General features: G+C 41.8%; 1 protein-coding gene across 1 annotated transcript; it reads left to right on the top strand.

Moving 5' to 3' along the window:
* Positions 1-5: 5 nt before the first annotated feature.
* Positions 6-19,804, top strand: FCF1 (FCF1 rRNA-processing protein). The gene is made up of 8 exons (XM_003924547.4): positions 6-82; positions 358-425; positions 1,864-1,935; positions 3,089-3,237; positions 10,894-10,966; positions 14,530-14,617; positions 16,477-16,571; positions 17,598-19,804. Exons 1-8 carry the CDS (start codon positions 80-82, stop codon positions 17,644-17,646), a joined length of 597 nt encoding a protein of 198 aa, XP_003924596.1. The 5' UTR covers positions 6-79; the 3' UTR covers positions 17,647-19,804.
* The last annotated feature ends 2,372 nt before the right edge of the window (positions 19,805-22,176 follow it).

The following is a 22,176-nucleotide window of genomic DNA, read 5'->3' as shown; positions in this document are numbered from 1 at the left end:
TTGCCGGAAGCAGTATATGAATGACGTAAAAGTTTTGCGCCGTTGGTGATTACGGAAGAAACAGAAGTGTGGCGTGACCATGGTGAGAGAAGAGGGTCCAAGAAGGGATGTTATCAGGCCACTTTTTGCGGGGAGAAGGGAGTCAGACCGTGGCCAAATTTCCTCCACATTGTCCTTGCATATTTTCATTCTGGTTTTAGCTCCTAAACTTCTCCGAGCGGTGCCTGTTTTGCTTTACGGAGTGGGGAAGAGGGTCTGGTTATTTGAGGCAAATAGGGAAGGAAATGGACAAGAGAAGAGACTTTAAAAGATGTCATATGTTTGCAACTTTTTTAATTCCAAAATTTCTGTTTCAAGGGGAAGCAAAAGAAAACAAGGAAGTATGCGACCATGAAGCGAATGCTTAGTCTCAGAGATCAGAGGCTGTGAGTGTCTGGAATCAACTCCCCAGGGATATTCTAATAAGAGTCTATAGAGAGGATAAGTAGTAAAAATTTTTGTTGTTATTTTGTTTTTTACTTCTAATATTATTGTATATTAGATTTATGTAGCATGAGATAGCCAGTGTTTAATAGTAATTTAGCTGCTGAGCGATTACACTGGGAAAGGCGATGGGAATTAAACATTTTCTTAAGTGTTCACTTTTTCTACCATTATATGGTTTGTCTACCGTATCCCATTTAAACCTCATGTCAGTTCTGTGAAGTCCCTATAATTCTCATTATGTTCTTACCATTATACTGCTACATTCCCCTGGGGTGGGGCGGGGAGAGTGTTTCTTGTTGAAATATGGTAAGGGTAGAAACCACGTTTGTCTTTTGTCTCCAATGTCTGGTACTCAAATATTTTTGTCAGAGAAAATGGAAAAATTCCAAGATGTCTCCATTTTATAAGTCTTACTAATACAAGAATCCAAACAGCGGTGGAAGAAAGTGGAGAGATATTCACTAGTATGAAGAGGATCAAAGCAGTGTCCCTGCTTAAGTGTAGAATAAGCATAGCTATTAAATAAAGACTGATCTTCATTGAGTTTTAAAAGTCTCAGAAAGCCAAGCACAGTGGCTAATGCCTGTAATCAGCACTTTGGGAGGCTGAGGCGGGTGGATCACCCAAGGTCAGCAGTTTGACAGCAGCCTGGCCAACATGGTGAAACCCCTCTCCACTAAAAATACAAAAATTACCCAGGCGTGGTAGTGGGTGCCTGTAATCCCAGCTACTCAGGAGGCTGAGGCAGGAGAATCACTTCAACCCAGGAGGCAGAGGTTGCAGGGAGCCATCGTGCCACTGCACTCCAGCCTGGGAGACAGAGGGGAAAAAAAAGTCTCAGAACAAGAGAATGGTCATTAAAGCCTTCAGAATTAATTCTTCTCAGCCTTTAGTATGGATATATTGTGTAATGACACCCATTAATATTTTCTTTATACGTAAGGGCTCAGTTCTATATATGTGTTTTTACATTTTAGCCCTTTATGAGAAGCATATGGGGTAATATTTTCCCCCTTCTGTTAAAGCATCTGGATCTTCAGAAGATAACTGTCACCCTATTTACCCACTGCTTGGAAGTGGATTTTGATCCTTGATATGAGAGATTCTGACTAAGAAAGAAATATAGTATAATCAGCTTTCATTTGCTCATTAACAGTTTTTATGCTTTATTGGCATTACTGATTAATTCTGACACTTCGAGGTACTGTACTTTCCACTAGAGTTATTTGCTCAGAAAGAGTATGCTGATATTAACATGAAGTCACAATGTAGGATTTCTAATGCAGACAGGAAAAAAAATGGAACTTTAGATTTTTGAGATTTTAATTGCTGTGGTTTTTCTTCTCCCTTGGATTTAATTGACTTTTTTTTTTCTAGTAAAGAAAAGGATAGATTAAAACCTAAAAAGAAAGAAAAGAAGGATCCCAGCGCGTTAAAAGAAAGAGAAGTGTGAGTAATCAAACATTTGAAGTTTTCCTTTAAAACCATAGACCTCTTAGAAATCCAGGCTTTCGGCCGGGCAGAGTGGCTCATGCCTGTAATCCCAACACTTTGGGAGGCCGAGGCAGGTGGATCACGAGGTCAGGAGATTGAGACATCCTGGCCAATGTGGTGAAACCCCTGGCCTGGCTAATTTTTTCTATTTTTAGTAGAAACTAAAAATAGAAAATTTTAGTTTTAGCCATACCTGGCTAATTTTTTCTATTTTACTAGAAACTAAAAATAGAAAAAATTAGCCGGGCATGGTTGTGCATGCCTGTGGTCCCAGCTACTCAGGAGGCTGAGGCAGGGGAATCACTTGAACCTGGGAGGCGGAAATTGCAGTGAGCCGAGATCATGCCACTACACTCCAGCCTGGTGACCGAGCAAGACTCTGTCTCAGAAAAAAAAAAAAAAAAAAAAAAAAGAAATCCAGGCTTTGCCTGAGCTGGTTTGCTCAGTCATTTGTTAGTAAGTCTAGCACAACTATGTAAATTAAAGTGATATCGATGAGCATATATCAATTCCAGTGGTTTGAAGGTTTTGGGATTTCATGGAGCAGTAGAATTTCCCCTGAAATCCTGGAAATATATCTAGGATTATTAACTTTTTCTTTGCCGGGGATCTGTTAAAAGTCGTAATTGTCATTGTTTAACACACCAGCATTTCATAAGAGACTGTGTCACCAAAAAATATTTAAAATATATTGTCAGAATAAAGATCATTCCTTTTAAGTAAATACATTTAACTTTATGAAAACTTTGCCACATTTTCCTTATTTTTCTAATTTTGCCCAGGATTGGTAATGGATATATCATTGCAGGTAGTTACTGATCCATGTATCCTAGCATTTGGAATCACTATCATGTTCAAACCAGACAACTTGGGCTAGATGTGATACAGGTATACAGCTCCTGCTGTAGTATATAATGCTAACACTAGACAAACTGTTCTCTATCACATTCCATAACAACAATTTTATTGACAAATGTCGTAGTATCATTCTAGTCACGGCAAATGAGTTGATAGTAAACAGTCCCAAGCTGAGACTTCTTTTTTGCTTTTCTTAATGCTAGGGTATCAATGTGAATTTTACTTTGTTCTTGTTTTCTTTTTTCTTCAGTCCCCAACATCCTTCCTGCTTATTTTTCCAATATAATACACAGTTGGGTCCACCTTACCACATCCTTGTTGATACCAACTTTATCAACTTTTCCATAAAAGCCAAACTGGACTTAGTGCAGTCAATGATGGACTGTCTGTATGCCAAGTGTGAGTATCATACTTATATGTTTCTGTGACATTTGTACAGAATGATCATATTTATACAAATACATGAAAAGAGGGAGATGGGGTTCTTGTTAGCTGAATTGCTGGCCATTTACTTTACAGTGGTCACCATAGCAATCACCGTGTTTAATAAACTGAAGTATAATGCAAACTTACTGGAAAAAATTAAACTTTCACAATTCTGAATATACTTAGAATGCTTCAAGTATCATTATGGACATCAATTTTGAACATAGGGGAATGTTCTGTTTGGGAATTCTGAGTTTTAAAATTCTGGGTAAATGAAATATCTGTTTTTCAGTAGGTATATTCCTTTACGTTAACAAGGATATGTTCTCCCTTCTGCCCCAATGTTGAAACACAAGTAAGACATTCCGCCATTTATGATCACAGTCCTAAAAGTTAGATAGATGATGGTTGATTTCTGACTTGATTCAGTTTGGTATTTATTGGCACTACAGAGGATCTGAGGTAGTTTATTAACATCTAGCTATGCAATTTGCCATAATAGATTTTCCTTGTGTTTGTATATCCCCTTCTTTAAATGATCTTCCTTCACTACCATGAGTAGGAAAAAGAAAATTGAAGCCATGTATGAGGCCTGTCATAGTAAGATCTGTCACATTTGTAGCAGGTTTATATTTATATATTTTTCAGTTACCCTGTTAGAAGCACAAATGAAGATTAGACTTAAACTTTGCCATAGAGGATAAATTACTGAAATCAAAGAGAAAAATTTACACCTCCCTTTTTAATTTTTAAAGGCTACTATATAATGAACAACAGTTACAGAGTGAGTGATGGTAATGTAAACATTTACTGATTTATTAAAATGAGCAAGATGAGAAGATGGGGGTAAGGGATGTGTGAAGGAGGTAAGAAAGCAGATTTCTTTAAATGCCTAAAATTAAGAATGACTGCATATATTTATTAGCTGTATATGTTTATTAAAATGTGAAGGTAGCCACCAGATGATAAAAAAAATGGAGCCAATGGAATAAAATAGTCTTCTCTACAGATGAAAACTGATGGGGGTGGGAATGGTCAGGGGACAGTTATTTTTACATGTAGGCCTTTCTGTATTACTTTTAAAGCTATATGCGTATGCTTTTAAAATAAATACTTTAGAAAGAATAATCTAAAGTTGGGGTGCTTCCAGGCCTCTAAGAATGAGGCTTGGGTGACTCCGTATGGGGGAAGACACTAAACTTGGTAGTCTCTGTGTATTTCCCATGGTGTTTCTAAGTGTGTGGCTGCTTCTCCAGGAATGCCGTGACCTGTTTATCAGTGAAACAGATGGAGGGTCAAAGCATGACCCTTTGGAGGTGAATTGCTTCCTTGACTCTATACCTCCACCAGTAATATCTAGATGGTGACTGTTAGAGTTTAGTCAGGATAGCTTTAGTCCTATGGTTAGGCTTTCTTCAGATATATATACTTTTTTTTGAGATGGATTCTCACTCTGTCACCTAGGGTAGAGTGCAGTGGTGTGATCTCGGCTTACTGCAACCTCAGCCTCCCAAGGTTCAAGCAATTCTTCTGCCTCAGCCTCCCGAATAGCTGAGACTATAGGCGCATGCCACCATGCCCAGCTAATTTTTGTATTTTTATTAGAGATGGGGCTTCATCATATTGGTCAGGCTGGTCTCAAACTCCTAACCTCAGGTAATCCATTCACCTCGGCCTCTCATAGTGCTGGGATTACAGGCATGAGCCACCGCACCAGGCTTAGATATGTATACTTTAAAATACAGCTGCAATGTATACAGCAATATACTCTTACTGTGCCTTTTCTAAAAATAAGCTTGATAAGAAAAATACCACTTTAATTATATATTCTATGTAACACAATACCTTAAAGGTTGAAAAATATCAAGTACAAATTCAGTACCCTTTACTATTTTAAGCTCTGCTTATTTAATTATTTGCTTTACTTGCCTTTATACTTTATTTATTTGTTTATTTATTTATTTATTTATTAATGCAGGGCTTTGGCTGTTTCCCAGGCGGGAGTGCAGCGGCATGATCAAAGCCCACTGCAGCCTTAACGTCCCAGCCTCAAGTAATCCTCCTGCCTTAGTCCCCCTGTACCTGGGGCCATAGGCACATGCCATCACACCTGACTAATTTTTTTTTTTTAATTTTTATTTTTGTAGAGATGGAGTCTCACATGTTGCCCAGGCTGGTCTCAAAACTCCTAGGTTCAAACAGTCCTCCAGCCTTGGCCTCCCAAAGTGCTGGGATTACAGGAATGAGCCACCATGCCTGGACTTGCTTGCCTTTATACTTAAAGGAAGGCTTTTATCTTCCTCTTACCTTGAAAAGGCTTATTTAACCTTTTCATAGTTCCTGGTCTCTTCTGTTTCCACGTTATAATCCAACAAGGAAGGATAGTTTGCTTCCCACTGGCTTTCTCTTCTGTCTATGAATCCTGAGGCTGTTACTTTCCCTTTCCTTGTGGTGGTCTTCCTGAGCCTACTTCCCTACTTCAGTTGCAAGTCTTTGCTCACTTCACTGCTACATGGCTCTGAAATTTCTCCTCTTTTTTTTTTTTTTTGATAGAGTTTTTGCTCTTGTTACCCAGGCTGGAGTGCAATGGCGCGATCTCGGCTCACCGCAACCTCCGCCTCCTGGGTTCAGGCAATTCTTCTGCCTCAGCCTCCTGAGTAGCTGGGATTACAGGCACGTGCCACCATGCCCAGCTAATTTTTTTTTGTATTTTTAGTAGAGACGGGGTTTCACCATGTTGACCAGGATGGTCTCGATCTCTTGACCTCGTGATCCACCCGCCTCGGCCTCCCAAAGTGCTGGGATTACAGGCTTGAGCCACCGCGCCCGGCTGAAATTTCTCCTCTTAAAGAACACATTGTCTTGTCTCATGTTATCTCTCTATTAAAATAAAAAAGAATACTAGAACACATTGTCTTGTCTCATGTTATCTCTCTATTAAAATAAAAAGGAATACATTGCCCTCTGATTCTATAACAATTTGATCTCACTAACAGTACCCTCTGTTTTACAAGTGCTTTTTCTTTTGGACTTCGTATTTTTTGTTAAAATTTCTTAGCTTTTTCTGCTTTCAAAAATATTAATATACTTCTTTTTTTTTTTTTTTTTTTTTGAGATGGAGTTTCACTTTGTGGCCCAGGCTGGAGTACAGCGGTGCAATCTCTGCTCATTGCAACTTCTGCCTCCTGGGTTCAAGCAGTTCTCTTGCCTCAGCCTCCCAAGTAGCTGGGATTATAGGTGCATGCCACCACCCCCAGCTAATTTTTGTATAAAGCAGAGATGGGGTTTCTCTGTGTTGGCCAGGCTAGTGTCGAACTCCTGACCTCAAGCAGTCTGCTCACCTTGGCCTCCCAAAGTGCTGGGATTATAGGCATGAGCCACTGCACCCTGCCAATATTAATATACTTCTAAAAAATTCTAGCATAAAAAATGAAAGTTGGAGCCACGGCAATATAGCGAGACCTCATGTCCACACAAAATTTAAAAATTAGCTAGGGGTCCGGGCATGGTGGCTCATGCCTATAATCCTAGCACTTTGGGGCCAAGGTGGGCAGATCACCTGAGGTCAGGAGTTTGAGACCAGCCTGGCCAACATGGTGAAATCCCATCTCTACTAAAAATACAAAAAATTAGCCAGTTGCAGTGGTGCATGTGTGTAATCCCAGCTACTCAGGAGGCTGAGGCAGGAGAATCACTGGAAACCGGAAGGTAGAGGCTGCAGTGTCCCGAGATCACCCCACTGCACTCCAGCCTGGGTGACAGAGCGAGACTCTGTCTCGGGGGAAAAAAAAAAAAAAAACATTGTCCAGGCATGGTGGCATGCACCTGTGGTCCTAGCTACTCAGGATGCTGAGGTGGGAGGATCACTTGAGCCTGGGAGGCTGAGGCTACAGTGAGTTGTGATTATGCCACTGCACTCTGGCCCAGGTAACAGAATGAGACCCTGTCTTTAAAAAAAAAAAAAGAAGAAAAAGAAAAGAAAGTTGGGCTGGGCGAGATGGCTTCACACCTGTAGTCCCAGCAGTTTGACAGGCCAAGGTGGGAGGAGTTCAAGACCAGCCTGGCCAACATGGTGAGACTACATCTCTACAAAAATTATTTATTTTATTTTATTTTACTTATTTTTTATTTTAGAGACAGAGTTTCACTCTTGTTGCCCAGGCTGGAGTGCAATGGTGTGATCTCAGCTCGCCCCAACCTCTGCCTCCTGTGTTTAAGCAATTTTCCTGCCTCAGCTTCCTGAGTAGCTGGGATTACAGGCAGGCACCACCACGCTGGCTAATTTTTTTTTTTTTTTTTTTTTAAGTAGAGATGGGGTTTCTCCATGTTGGTCAGGCTGGTATTAAACTCCCAACCTCAGGCGATCTGCCCGCCTTGGCCTCCCAAAGTGCTGGGATTACAGGCATGGGCCACCGCACCCGGCCAAAAATTTTTTTTTTTTTTTTTTAAATCAGACTAGGCATGGTGGCTCATGCCTATAATCCCAGCACTTCGGGAGTCCAAGGTAGGTGGATCACTTGAGCCCAGGAGTTTGAGACCAGCCTAGACAACATGGCAAAACCCTGTCTCTGCCAAAAGAAACCACAAAAATTGGCTGAGTATGGTAGAGCATGTCTGTGGTCCCAGCTGTTTAGGAGGCTGAGGTGGAAGGATCACTTGAGCCTGAGAGGTCGAGGCTGCACTGAGCCATGTGCATGTCACTGCACTCCAGCCTGGGCAACAGAACAAGAACCTATCTCAAAAAGGAGGGGAAAAAAGGAAATTTGCTTATAATGCATTTCCTCAAAGGGGCAATTATAAAAATTCATGAGTAATCAAAAAAACAAAAAACAATTCATAAATAATCTGTGCAAGATGGAGGATTACTTTTATTTATTAATGAAAATGGCCTATAATCCCAGCACTTTGGGAGGCCAAGGCAGGCAGATTACCCAAGGTCTGGAGTTCAACACGAGCCTGGCCAACATGGCAAAACTCTGTCTCTACTAAAAATACAAAAAAAAAATTAGCCTGATGTGGTGGCAGGCCCCTGTAATTCCAGCTACTCAGGAGGCTGATGCAGGAAAATTGCTTGAACCTGGGAGGCGAAAGTTGCAGTGAGCTGAGGTCGCGCTATTGCACTCCAGCCTGGGCAGCAAGAGGGAAACTCTCTCAAAAAAAAAAAAAAAAAAAAAAAAAGAAGGAAAATGGATCATACATTATTTTTCTTGTTTTTAAAACAGATTTACTGAAATGTAATTGACTCCCTTTACAACTATACAGTTCATCCCTTTAAAGTGTACAGTTCAGTGACTTCTAGTGTATTCACAGAGTTGTGCATCATCCATCACCATAGTCAATTTTAGAACTTTCATTATCCCAAGGAGAAACCTGGAGCCCCTTAGCCATCACCCTGCAACCCTCACCATTCTCTCTATTTCTAGGCAACCGCTAATCTTTCTGTTTCTATACATTTCCCTATTCTGGACATTTCATAAAAATAGAATCTTATAATATTTGGTCCTCTTTCATTTAGAATAATGTTTTTAAGAATCATTCATATTACAGCTTTTATCAGTACTTCATTTCTTTATTATTAAATAATATTCCACTGTATGAATAGATCACATTTTAATCATTTCTGCTTGTCTTTTACATTGAACTGTGTATCTCAAACATTTTTCCATGGCATGTATACATAAATGGGCCTTATTCTTTTATTTTTCAGGTAAGGTCTTGCTCTGTCATCCAGGCTGGAATGCTGTGGCCTGAACCAACAGCTCACAGCAGCCTCAACCTCCAAGTCACAAGTGATTCTCCAGCCTCAGCCTCCCAAGTAGCTGAGACTACTGGAAAGAGCCACCATGCCTGGCTATTCTATTTATTTATGTTTTGTAGAAACAAAGTATCAACCATGTTGCCCGAATTTGGACTTTTTTTTCATTTTTTGAGACAGCGTCTCGCTGTATCACCCAGACTAGAGTGCAGTGGTGTGATCTCAGCTCACTACAGCCTCTGCCTCTTGGATTCAAGCAGTTCTCATGCCTTAGCCTCCCCGTAGCATACACCACCACACCCAGCTAATTTTTTTTTTTTTTTTTTTTTTTTTTTTTTTTTAAGACAGAGTCTCACTCTGTCTCCCCAGCTGGAGTGCAGTGGCACGATCTCGGCCCACTGCAATCTCTGCCTCTGGGATTCAAGCGATTCTCCTGCCTCAGCCTCCCAAGTAGCTGGGACTACAGGCATACGCCACCAAGCACAGCTAATTTTTTTGTATTTTTAGTAGAGACAGGGTTTTACCATGTTGGCCAGCTGGTCTCAAACTCCTGACCTCAAGTGATCTGCCTGTCTCGGCCTCCGAAAGTGCTGGGCTTATAGGGAAGAGCCACTGCACCCGGCTTATATTGGGTATTTTCATCTGTTTATCTTTGCCACTCTTCTAGGTGCCACTCTTCCCAGTCTTTGGCCCAATAGACCTGTTTCAAATCTTGGCTTCACCATTTGCTCTCTACTTAATTAATTTCTTTGTGTCTCAGGGTCCTCATCTATAAAATAGGGACACTGATAATTATTTCTTTTTTTTTTTTTTTTTTTACTTATATGGCTTTCTGTTTGATAGTTGTCAAGCAGAAGCTTTCGAGATTTTTATGTGATCAGATTTACATTATCTGGTTAATTTCATGGTTTCTTTTGGTTCACATTTAAATTTTATTCCATCTAAGCCAGGCACAGTGGCTCATACCTGTGATCCCAGCACTTTGGGAGGCTAAGACAGGAGGATTGATTGAGCCCAGGAGTTCAAGGCAGCCTGGGCAACATGGCAAAGCCCCGTCTCTACAAAAAAAAAAATTTTTTTTTTTTACTTACCTGGACACAGTGGTATGTGCCTGTGCTCCTAGCTACTCAGGAGACTGAGGTGGGAGGATCACTAGAACCCAGGAGGTCGAGGCTGCAGTGAGCTGAGATTGTGCCACTACACTCCAGCCTGGGCAACAGAGCGAGACTCTGTCTCAAAATAAAATAAAAATAAATAAATACTTTTTTTCCATCAAGAACTTACATTAATATAAAAATAATGACAAAGTTCAGCTTAGTTTTTTTTCCCCAGATGTGTTTATAACAGATAACTTTTGGAATCTGCAGTTTGGGGTTGGGACAGTCTTAGTTTCTTTATGAATAGGGTTTTCTTCTACTCTAGTTCTTTTTTTTTTTTTTTGAGACGGAGTTTTGCTCTTGTTACCCAGGCTGGAGTGCAATGGCGCGATCTTGGCTCACCGCAACCTCTGCCTCCTGGGTTCAGGCAATTCTCCTGCCTCAGCCTCCTAAGTAGCTGGGATTACAGGCACGCGCCACCATGTCCAGCTAGTTTTTTGTATTTTTAGTAGAGACGGGGTTTCACCATGTTGACCAGGATGGTCTCGATCTCTCGACCTCGTGATCCACCCGCCTCGGCCTCCCAAAGTGCTGGGATTACAGGCTTGAGCCACCGCGCCCGGCCTCTACTCTAGTTCTTATTGTACATTTCAGTATGTTAATTCTGCTGTCATTACAGAAGTGTCCTGGATCTTTTTAAAACTCTGAGCAAGGATATAATTCAGAGAGAATTTCTTCACAAATTCTGTTCCTAATGTGAATTTTTTTCCCTGGCAGGTATCCCTTGTATAACTGATTGTGTAATGGCTGAAATTGAGAAATTGGGGCAGAAGTATCGAGTGGCTCTAAGGTAGGAAGGAGCTAGATTAAATCTGTTCTGGCCTGATATACTGAAGATTCATCTATTTGCTGTTTAAAGATTTTTTAGCCAGTTTAAGTGAAAATCATGTAAAACTATTTATCATTTTTGGGGGGGTTGTTTTGGTCCTACTGTCACACAAAAATCAGTTCCAGTTAGAGTAAGTATCTAAATCTTTAATAGAAAATACAGAGAATATCTTGGCTAGGCGCAGTGGCTCACATCTCTAATTCCAGCACTTTGGGAGGCCAAAGCAGGCAGATCACCTCAGGTTGGGAGTTCGAGACCAGCCTGACCAACATGGAGAAACTCCATCTCTACTAAAAATACAGAATTAGCCAGGTGTGATGGCACATGCCTGTAATCCCAGGAGAATCATTCAAACCTGGGAGGCAGAGATTGCCGTGAGCCGAGATCACACCATTGCACTCCAGCCTGGGCGACGAGAATGAAACTGTCTCAAAAAAAAAAAAAAAGAAAGAAAATACAGAAACTATCTTAATGATTTGGAAGTGAGCAGGGATTTCTTTAAATGTCCAAACCATAGTAGAAGACTAATCAGTTTGACTATACTGAAATTGAATATTTGTGTATAGCGAAAGATATTAACAAGTAAAGAGACGTATAATCAACAAAGGGCTTATTTTCAAAATGTATAAAGAACTTCACATCCATAAGAAAAACATAATTCTTAAATTCACAGTGAGTTTTCATTTAATACCCATTAGGTTGGCAAAAATTTTTTAATCAGCTTGAGAGTGCTGAGAATAGTTGAGATCGTGAAGCAATGGGAATTCTACTAAACTACTAAGGGTGTAAGTTGTTCATCACTTTGGAGAGCAATTTGACCATATCTGGTAAAATCCAGGTTGTTCATACGCTTACAACACAGCCTTTTAACCTGGAGATCACCATCTATAGATAATTAAATTAGTTTAAAAGATCACAATGCGTATGTGTGATGGTTTGGGCTTTGTGTTGTTTTGCTGTTGTCGTTGTTGTTTTGAGGCAAGATCTCGCTCTGTCACCCAGGCTGGAGTGCAGTGGTGCATTCAGGGCTCACTGCAGCCTTGACCTCCTGGGCTTAAGCAGTCCTCTTGCCTCAGCATCCTCAAGTAGCTGGGACTACAGGCATGTTGCCAGGCTGGTCTTGAACTCCTGAGCTCAAGCAATCCTCCCACCTTGGCCTCTCAAAGTACTGGGATTATAGCATGACACACCATGCCCCCCACCCAGTATATTTTTTAGTGTAATAGAAGAAACTGTAGACTGGGCACGGTGGCTTATGCCTGTAATCCCAACACCTTGGGATACTGAGGTGAGCAGATTCTTTTGAGCCCAGGAGTTTGAGTCCAGCCCAAGCATCATAGTGAAACCCTGTCTCTGCAAAAAGTAAAAAAATTAGCCAAGGCATGGTGGCACACACCTATAATCTCAGCTACTCGGGAAGCTGAGGCAGGAGAATCACTTGAACCCAGGAGGCAGAGGTTGCTGGGATCACACCACTGTACTGCAGCCTGGCGACAAAGCAAGACTCCATCTCCAGGAAAAAAAAAAAAAAAAGAAAAAAAAGAAATTTTTGGTAGAGCTAGGGTCTCACTGTGTTGCCCAGACTGGTCTCAAACTCCTGGCCTCAAGTGATCTTCCTGCCTTGGCCTCCCAAAATGCTGGGATTGTAGTCATGAGCCACCACACCCAGCCTGGCAATTTTTAAAATAATAAAAGTAAAGAAAGAGAGAGGAGAAAACAGAGGCACCAAGTGGAAGCACTAAATTTGGCTGTGAAGAGATGCAGAAATGGAGTGTTAGCTGGAGGGGGATATAGGTAAAAATATTATTTTTAGGCCGGGCGCGGTGGCTCAAGCCTGTAATCCCAGCACTTTGGGAGGCCGAGGCGGGTGGATCACGAGGTCAAGAGATCGAGACCATCCTGGTCAACATGGTGAAACCCCGTCTCTACTAAAAATACAAAGAATCAGTTGGGCATGGTGGCACGTGCCTGTAATCCCAGCTACTCAGGAGGCTGAGGCAGGAGAATTGCCTGAACCCAGGAGGCGGAGGTTGCGGTGAGCCGAGATTGTGCCACTGCACTCCAGCCTGGGTAACAAGAGTGAAACTCCGTCTCAAAAAAAAAAAAAAGATTATTTTTGTTTAAGACAGAGAATATACTACAGCATGTTAGTATGTTTCTAGGAAAGAGCCAGCAGAGAGGAGATAAGTGATTTCAGGAGTAAAGTGATAACCGAAAAAGCAAAGTCCTAGTCTGTTGCCCCCCTACTTTGTCAGCAACCAGTTCGTCTTCCCGCTAGTGTATCCTCCCCAGCACAGGCTACTTAGTTTTTCCAAGACAGAACTTTGTTCTTGTCACTTTGTTCCCCAGAAATCTTTAATAACTCATTTTCCCGTGTCATCACACTCCTCAGACTGGCATTGGAGACTCTAGCCCCATTTCATTCTTCTCTCCACAAACATTCTTCCCCCAGCTAGAAAGATGTGTTAACTCTTTCCCAGCTACCAAGAAACCCGTTTACATTGCTTGGCACATTCTTTACTTATTTCACCCCTATGTCATTGTTTTCTAAATATTCCCGGCCCACATGGACCTAGCACTGAACTAGTGCAATGTGGAGGAGTATTTATGTTGCACTAGGCACCTATGTGCTATCTTGTATTTTTATTCATTTCAGTGACTCATCATTGTTCAAAAAAGAGCATGGCTCTCAGAATCACACAGAGTTGGAGCTTTTCTTTTTCAAATATGTGTGAAAACAATGTGTGTTTGAATGTTTTATGGCAAACCATATAAGCATATACATATAATAAAAGGTAAAAGTCTTCCTCTACATTCATAATTTGTCCATTCTCATACCCCAAGAGTGACAACTGGGAAAGGTTAATATATTTTTCCAGACCTTTTTCTGTGCAAATGCAAATCTAGATAAAGAATATTAGAAGGATTTGTGTTTTATTAATCATATATATATCACATATATATTATAAATATATGTATGTCCTTTTTTGTTTATTCAGCAGTTTAGTGTAGGTCCTTCCACATTGGTATGTACAGCTCTACCTCACTTGTTTTTAATAGGATAAGTGCATCAAAATGTAACTTTTAACTTTCTAAAGGATATTTAGATTTTCTTCACTTGCTATAAACTGCTGAGTGACCATCCTTGTGCCTATATTCTTGGACATTTGGTGTAAGACAGCTTCTTAAAGTGAAATGGTTAGGTTAAAATGGGTTTTGTTTTTGAATCCTGGCTTTTCCCAGCTGTATGGCTTTGAACAAATTAATCTCTGAGCCTGCTTCCTCGTCTGTAGAATAGATATATAATAACTCAAGAGTTTTGTGATGATTAAATGACCCAAGCACACCAGCTGTCAGGCAGTAAGCCTTCATTCCCTGCCCTGTGAGTTGTCTTTCCAATTAGATGATAAACTTCAGGAGGAGAGCAGTGCCTTAAAATCTCTGCATAAATCATGTTACTTTTATTGCACTGATTAAGACTCAGAAAGTTACCCAGTTGATTGTTTCCTTTAATCCACCTACAGAATCGCCAAGGATCCAAGATTTGAACGATTACCATGTACACACAAAGGAACCTATGCAGATGACTGCTTAGTACAGAGAGTAACTCAGGTATTATCAGTTCATAAATGTTTGCTTTGTGCTTTAAAAAAATAAACTATTGTCTCTTGAATGTTCATGGTTGGTCAAGTAGGAATATACATGTGGTTAAAAAAAAAAAAATTGTGGCCGGGCACGGTGGCTCACTCCTGTAATCCCAGTACTTTGGAAGACCGAGGTGGGTGGATCACAAGGTCAGGAGATCAAGACCATCCTGGCTAACATGGTGAAACCCCGTCTCTACTAAAAATACAAAAAATTAGGCCGGGCGCGGTGGCTCAAGCCTGTAATCCCAGCACTCTGGGAGGCCAAGGCGGGTGGATCACGAGGTCAAGAGATCAAGACCATCCTGCTCAACATGGTGAAACCCCGTCTCTACTAAAAATACAAAAAATTAGCTGGGCATGGTGGCGCGTGTCTGTAATCCCAGCTACTCAGGAGGCTGAGGCAGGAGAATTGCCTGAATCCAGGAGGCGGAGGTTGTGGTGAGCTGAGATCACGCCATTGCACTCCAGCCTGGGTAACAAGAGTGAAACTCCACCTAAAAAAAAAAAAAAAATACAAAAAATTAGCCAGGCATGGTGGCACACACCTGTAGTCCCAGCTACACGGGAGGCTGAGGCAGGAGAATGGCTTGAACATGGCAGGTGGAGGTTGCAATGAGCTGAGGTAGCACCATTGCACTCCAGTCTGGCAACAGAGGAGACTCCATCTCAAAAAAAAAAAAAAAAAAATTACATAGCATTCCTTCATAAGCGTAGGTGTCCTCATTTACTTGAGAAAGTGGACTGGACTGAAAATGTGTGTACTAACCATAATGGAAAGAGCTCAGACTTGGGGAAGAGACGTGGGTTTCATGTCTCAGCACCTGCATTTACTGGCTATGTGATTTGGGACACTTAACTGATTCTTTATTTCACAAATCTCTATAAAATGGTTTTAAGTGAGTTAATGTAGAGCCCATTTACTTTTGATGTAGGAATTTTGTACCTTGTCACGATGCCTAATCCAAAAGTGCTTCTTAGTTATATCTGAAAGTCTCCCAAGGTGCTATCTCACACATACCCTAAAATAAGTAGGTTTTTAATTCCTTCATTAAGCACCACAAGGCTTTCTTGCTACTGAGTGCTTTTATAAGGGCCTCTCTCTGCTGAGGATAATCTTCATCTGGTGACCACAGAGCCATCCCTTTAGCCACTTCACCCATAGGTGGGTCCAGGATTTCTCTTAATTTCCCACAGCACAGCTGACACCATTCTGCCCCTTTTCATAAAACTCAGTAGGAGAGTCAGACATGATGGAAGTGAAGCTTCGTACAAAATAGCTTTCAACTGACAGCTAAATGTTACTGCTTTTGTAACTGCCAGGCTCTAGTTTCAGGCCCTGAAGATCTTATTTAGACTTCCTGTTTCAGGGGTAACCTACCTCTAACACCAGTAGGCCTCAGAGCACACCTAAGCCCCAAGATCCAGGGAAAGGTGGGAGCTGTGCCCTCCAAACTAAGGCACTTTGTATTTCATGGAGGTCCTCGGAGCCTTTTCCCAAAACTAAAGAATTGTCTGCCCTGAGTTTGAAAGTCCCTTTCATGTATGAGGAGAGAACAGTTTGCAGCGTGTAAATAGTTTTCTACCTTCTTTCCCTCAAGATTCTTAATGCTGCTTTCAGCCCAGGCCACTTGTTGTTTATTTTATATAACAAGATTAAGAGCTCCTAGATCATAGTAGCTACTCAACAAATTGTTATAGCCTGCCCTTCACTACTCACTGTGAAAATGAACGATTCTCAGATTAGTCAGTGGTTGTGCCATTATCCAGTAGTCACTAATCGTGCTCAGTGACTTCATTGCGAACATCACTCCATGTCTCTTACAGCATAAGTGTTACATTGTGGCCACAGTTGACCGGGACCTTAAAAGAAGAATTCGTAAGATTCCTGGAGTTCCTATCATGTACATTTCTAACCATAGGTGAGAGATTTCTCTTGGGGAAGGGATTAGAAATACACAATTGATGTCAATTAAAAATGAGGACAAGTGATAAGGTTATAAAGGATTTGAAGGAAATTATTGTATCAAATGTTCACATAGTCATGTTTGAAGAAATAAGACAAAGCAAGAGCAAGGACAAAACAGACAGGATTTAAATGAGGCAGACATTTAAATTGTTAGAATAAAATTACTAGAAGAAATTGATGTATCGCTTTAAATAAAAGCAGTAATTCAGGTCAAGCTAATTTTTTTGGCCAGAAATATTTGTTTGGAAAGTTGTTGTTGTTTTTTTTTTTTTTTTAATTAACACCTCATCTGAGAAATGGAAAACTTTTTTAAAAAAAAAAAAAAAGCTATGCCGGGCGCGGTGGCTCAAGCCTGTAATCCCAGCACTTTGGGAGGCCGAGGCGGGTGGATCACAAGGTCGAGAGTTCGAGACCATCCTGGTCGACATGGTGAAACCCCGTCTCTACTAAAAATACAAAAATTAGCTGGGCATGGTGACGTGTGCCTGTAATCCCAGCTACTCAGGAGGCTGAGGCAGGAGAATTGCCTGAACCCAGGAGGCAGAGGTTGCGGTGAGCCGAGATCGCGCCATTGCACTCCAGCCTGGGTAACAAGAGCGAAACTCCGTCTCAAAAAAAAAAAAAAGCTATTAATTATCCTTCTTGGCTATTTTCATGTCAGCCTTCAAGACTTCTTTTGCAGCTTTTCAGCTTGGGGAGAGCACAGTGTGGTAGGAAATCTGTGGACTAAGGAGTTGGGCTTAGCTGATCTCAGATCCTCTGTTCCCCTCTTGCTGACTTTGGGACTTCGAAAAATAACAATAATATTGTATTATAGTCAGCATTTTGTTGTAAATTATTCATTATGATGTTCCCCTAAAATACTCCCACTTACAAAAAGGATTCACAGTGGGGGTGAGTACAATATGTAAAAGATGGGTTTTTAGATGGGTTCTCTACTCACCTTTCTTAAACAGTGTTAATTTTTTGTCCTGATCAGGTACAACATTGAACGGATGCCAGATGATTATGGAGCCCCTCGATTCTAATTCTTACAAGACACAGTTCCTCTCTGCTTTTCTTCAACGAACTTTATCTTGTTTCCTGTCCATTATACATGCAATAGCATGAATTATTATTCTGTTGACCTATTTGCTCTGTTGTGAGCTGAGGATGGTTAAATATGCTCGCTCTTTTTTTTTGAGATGAAGTTGCCCAGGCTAGAGTGCAATGGTGCAATCTTGGCTCACTGCAACCCCTGCTTCCCAGGTTCAAGCAATTCTCCTCAGAATCACTGCCTCCGCCTCCCAAATAGCTGGGATTATAGGCACTTGCCACCATGACCAGCTAATTTTTTTTTTTTTTTTTGTATTTTTAGTAGAGACAAATACGTTCTTTTTTTCCTCAGGATGGAGTTTTACTCTGTCACCCAGGCTGGAGTGCAATGGCATGATCTTGGCTCCCTGCAACCTCTATGTCCTGGGTTCAATCAATTCTCTTAACTCAGCCCACCGAATAGCTGGGATTACAGGAATCCGCCACCATGCCCAGCTAACTTTTGTATTTTTAGTACAGAAAAATACGTTTTGGCCTCCCAAAATGCTAGGATTAGAGGCGTGAGCCACCGTGCCTGGCTTTCTAACTTTTTGATGCTGTTTTGAAATGGATATTTTGTCTCATAAAAATTTTAGGCCAAGCACAGTGGCTCATGCCTGTAATCCCAGCACTTTGGGAGGCCGAGGCGTGTGGATCACCTGAGGTCAGGAGTTCAAGACCAGCCTGGACAACATGGCAAAACCCACCTCTCTACAAAAAATGCAAAAAATAGGTCGGGCACAGTGGCTCAAGCCTGTAATCCCAGCACTTTGGGAGGCCGAGGCGGGTGGATCACAAAGTCAAGACATCGAGACCATCCTGGTCAACATGGTGAAACCCTGTCTCTACTAAAAAATACAAAAAATTAGCTGGGCATGGTAGCATGTGCCTGTAATCCCAGCTACTCAGGAGGCTGAGGCAGGAGAATTGCCTGAACCCAGGAGGCGGAGGTTGCGGTGAGCCGAGATCGCGCCATTGCACTCCAGCCTGGGTAACGAGCGAAACTCCGTCTCAAAAAAAAAAAATTAATTAGCCAGGTGTGGTGTCATGTGCCTGTAATCCCAGTTACTGGGGAGGCTGAGGTGGGAGAATCGCTTGAATCCAGGAGGTAGAGGGTGCAGTGAGCCAAGACTGCGCCACTGCAGTCCAGCCTAGGTGATAGAGTAAGACTGTCTCAAAAAAAAAAGAAAGAAAGAAAAATTAATGATTGCCGGCTGGGCATGGTGGCTCACGCCTGTAATCCCAGCACTTTGGGAGGCCGAGGCGGGTGGATCACGCAGTCAAGAGATCGAGACCATCCTGGTCAACATGGTGAAACCCCGTCTCTACTAAAAATACAAAAATTAGCTGGGCATGGTGGTGCACGCCTGTAGTCCCAGCTACTCAGGAGGCTGTGAACCCAGGAGGCGGAGGTTGCGGTGAGCCGAGATCGCGCCATTGCACTCCAACCTGGGTAATGAGCGAAACTCCATCTCAAAAAAGAAAGAAAAAGAAAAATTAATGATTGTCTAAGGGTACAAAATCAAAATCTCAGGAAGAATATGTTTTATACTTTTTTTGAGTTCTGTTGTATAGTTTAGTGCATATACTTAATAATAGAATATCATACATTTTTAAATTGATGTGTTTTTTTTTGTTTTTTTGGTTTTTTTTGAGGAGGAGTTTCGCTCTTGTTACCCAGGCTGGAGTGCAATGGCACGATCTCGGCTCACCGCAACCTTCACCTCCTGGGTTCAGGCAATTCTCCTGCCTCAGCCTCCTGAGTAGCTGGGATTACAGGCACACACCACCATGCCCAGCTAATTTTTTGTATTTTTAGTAGAGATGGGGTTTCACCATGTTGACCAGGAAGGTCTCGATCTCTTGACCGCGTGATCCACCCGCCTCGGCCTCCCAAAGTGCTGGGATTACAGGCTTGAGCCACCGCGCCCGGCCCAAAATTGATGTTCTTATCACAGAAATATACTTGAGGTATTGGATATGTTAACTAGCTTGATTTAATTATTCCACATTATATCTACAATTTATGACATTACTTTGTAACCCATAAATTTATACAATTATAAATTGTCAATTTACAATAAAAAAGTCATTGCATCTCTTTAGAAATCAGATACTCTGATGATTGCTCACATAATTTGATGGCCATTGTTTTATACTGACTTCCTCAATAAACAGTTATTAAATGTATACTAGGTGCTTAATAAGATATGGTCCTGCCCTGAAGACACTCACTATGGTGGGAGAGAAAAACATGTAAATTTATAAATATAGTAATATAGCAGTGCTAGAGTAAAAGTATCAGAGGCACATCATAGGCACATAAAGGTGGAAAGAATGATTTTTTTCTACTGGTTGGGATCGGGACGGAGGAAAGGCCAGAGGTCATGATGTTTGAGCTAATCTTAAAATTGAATGGGTACTTGCCCAATAAATTACGCAGAGAAGATGAAGCATAGGAAACAGTATGAACAAAGGCAAGAATGCACAATGTTACGTGGAGTGAATGTGCTTGGCCTGTTCAGATAGCTGCCAGGAGGTTTTTATGACTATAATGTAGGAAATCATGTCACAGAAGGGGCCTGTACCCACATGAGACTCCTGAGGAAGGAGACGGCGAGGGGTCTTAAATGATATGCCAAAGGGTCTGGAGTTCATCCTTAGGTCACTTGGGTGCTATTGGCTAGGCACGGTGGCTCACCCCTGTAATCCCCACACTTTGGGAGGCCAAGGCAGGTGGATCACCTGAAGTCAAGAGTTTGAGACCAGCCTGGCCAACATGGTGAAATCTCATCTATACTGAAAATAAAAGCCGGGCGTGGTGGCGGGCATCTGTAATCCCAGCTGCTCGGGAGGCTGAGGCAGGAGAATCGCTTGGACCTGGAAGGCGGTGGTTGCAGTGAGCCGAGACTGCTCCATTGTACTCCAGCCTGGGCAACGAGCAAAACTCTATCTCAAAAGAAAATAAGGTGCTATTAAAATTTCAAGCAGGGTGAATAACATGATCAGATTAGGGGTTATTTGTTTGTTTTTATGGGACAGGATCCTTCTCTGTTGCCCAGGTTGGAGTGCAGTGGTGCAATCACAGCTCACTGCAGCCTCAATCTCCTGGGCTCAAGTCATCCTGCCTCAGCCTTTTCAGAGTAGCTGGAACTACAGGTATGTGCCACTACTCCCAGCTAATTCTATTTTTGTAGAGACAGTATTTCACACTATGTTGCCCAGGCTAGTCTCAAATTCCTGGGTTCAAGCTATCCTCCCACCTCGGCCTCCCAAAATGCTGGGATTGCAGGCATGAGCCACTGTATTCAGCCCAGATAAGATTTTTTAAATGATCACAGGTAGTGTAAGAATAAATAAATAGACCATTAAAACTCCATAGAAAATCCATTAACAAACCTATGTATAATCCCAGCACTTTGGGAGGCCAAGGTGGGCAGATCATTTGTGGTCAGGAGTTTGCGACCATCCTGGCCAACATGGTGAAAACCCATCTCTACTAAAAATACAAAAATTAGCCTGATGTGGTGGTGCACAACTGTAGTCCCAGCTACTCGGGAGGCTGAGGGAGGAGAATCACTTTAACCAGGGAGACAGAGGTTGTAGTGAGCCAAGATCACACCACTGCACTCCAGCCTAGGCGATACAATGAGACTGTCTCAAAAACAAGCAACAACAATAAAAAAACTAGACATTTGTGGGAATTTGGTATATTATTAAGATGGTATTTCAGCCGGGCGCGGTGGCTCAAGCCTGTAATCCCAGCACTTTGGGAGGCCGAGGCGGGTGGATCACGAGGTCGAGAGATCGAGACCATCCTGGTCAACATGGTGAAACCCTGTCTCTACTAAAAATACAAAAATTAGCTGGGCATGGTGGTGCGTGCCTGTAATCCCAGCTACTCGGGAGGCTGAGACAGGAGAATTGCTTGAACCCAGGAGGCGGAGGTTGCAGTGAGCCAAGATCGTGCCATTGCACTCCAGCCTGGGTAACAAGAGCGAAACTCCATCTCAAAAAAAAAAAAAAAAAAAAAAAAAAGATGGTATTTCATTTCTGTGGGAAAAGGAAATTGTATTAAAAGGCCCAATAGTCTTGAGTCATTCTGTTAGGGTTAATATATGTATGAATTGGACAAACCACATAACCATTTGTTGCCTTCCTTGTTTCCTCTTTAAAATGTTTAATCCTCAAAATAAACCTGATAAAGTGAGATTAAATTGAATAATACCTGACCCAAGTAAGCGTTGTTCAGTAAATGTTAGTGATTATTACACAATGGCGTGGTGGCTATCCATTTGGGGAAAAAAAAAAATTGGCTGGACACAGTGGCTCACACCTGTAATCCCAGAACTTTGGGAGGCCAAGGTGGGTGGGTCACCTGAGATTGGGAGTTGAAGACCAGCCTGACCAACATGGAGAAACCCTGTCTCTACTAAAAATACACAAAAACAAATTAGCCAGGCATGGTGGCGCATGCCTGTAAT

The sequence above is a fragment of the Saimiri boliviensis genome, chromosome 2 (assembly GCF_048565385.1).
Source record: "Saimiri boliviensis isolate mSaiBol1 chromosome 2, mSaiBol1.pri, whole genome shotgun sequence".
Lineage (NCBI taxonomy): Eukaryota > Metazoa > Chordata > Mammalia > Primates > Cebidae > Saimiri > Saimiri boliviensis.
The sequence above is the reverse complement of the archived record's forward strand: the minus strand, read 5'-3'. Positions and strand labels throughout refer to the sequence as shown.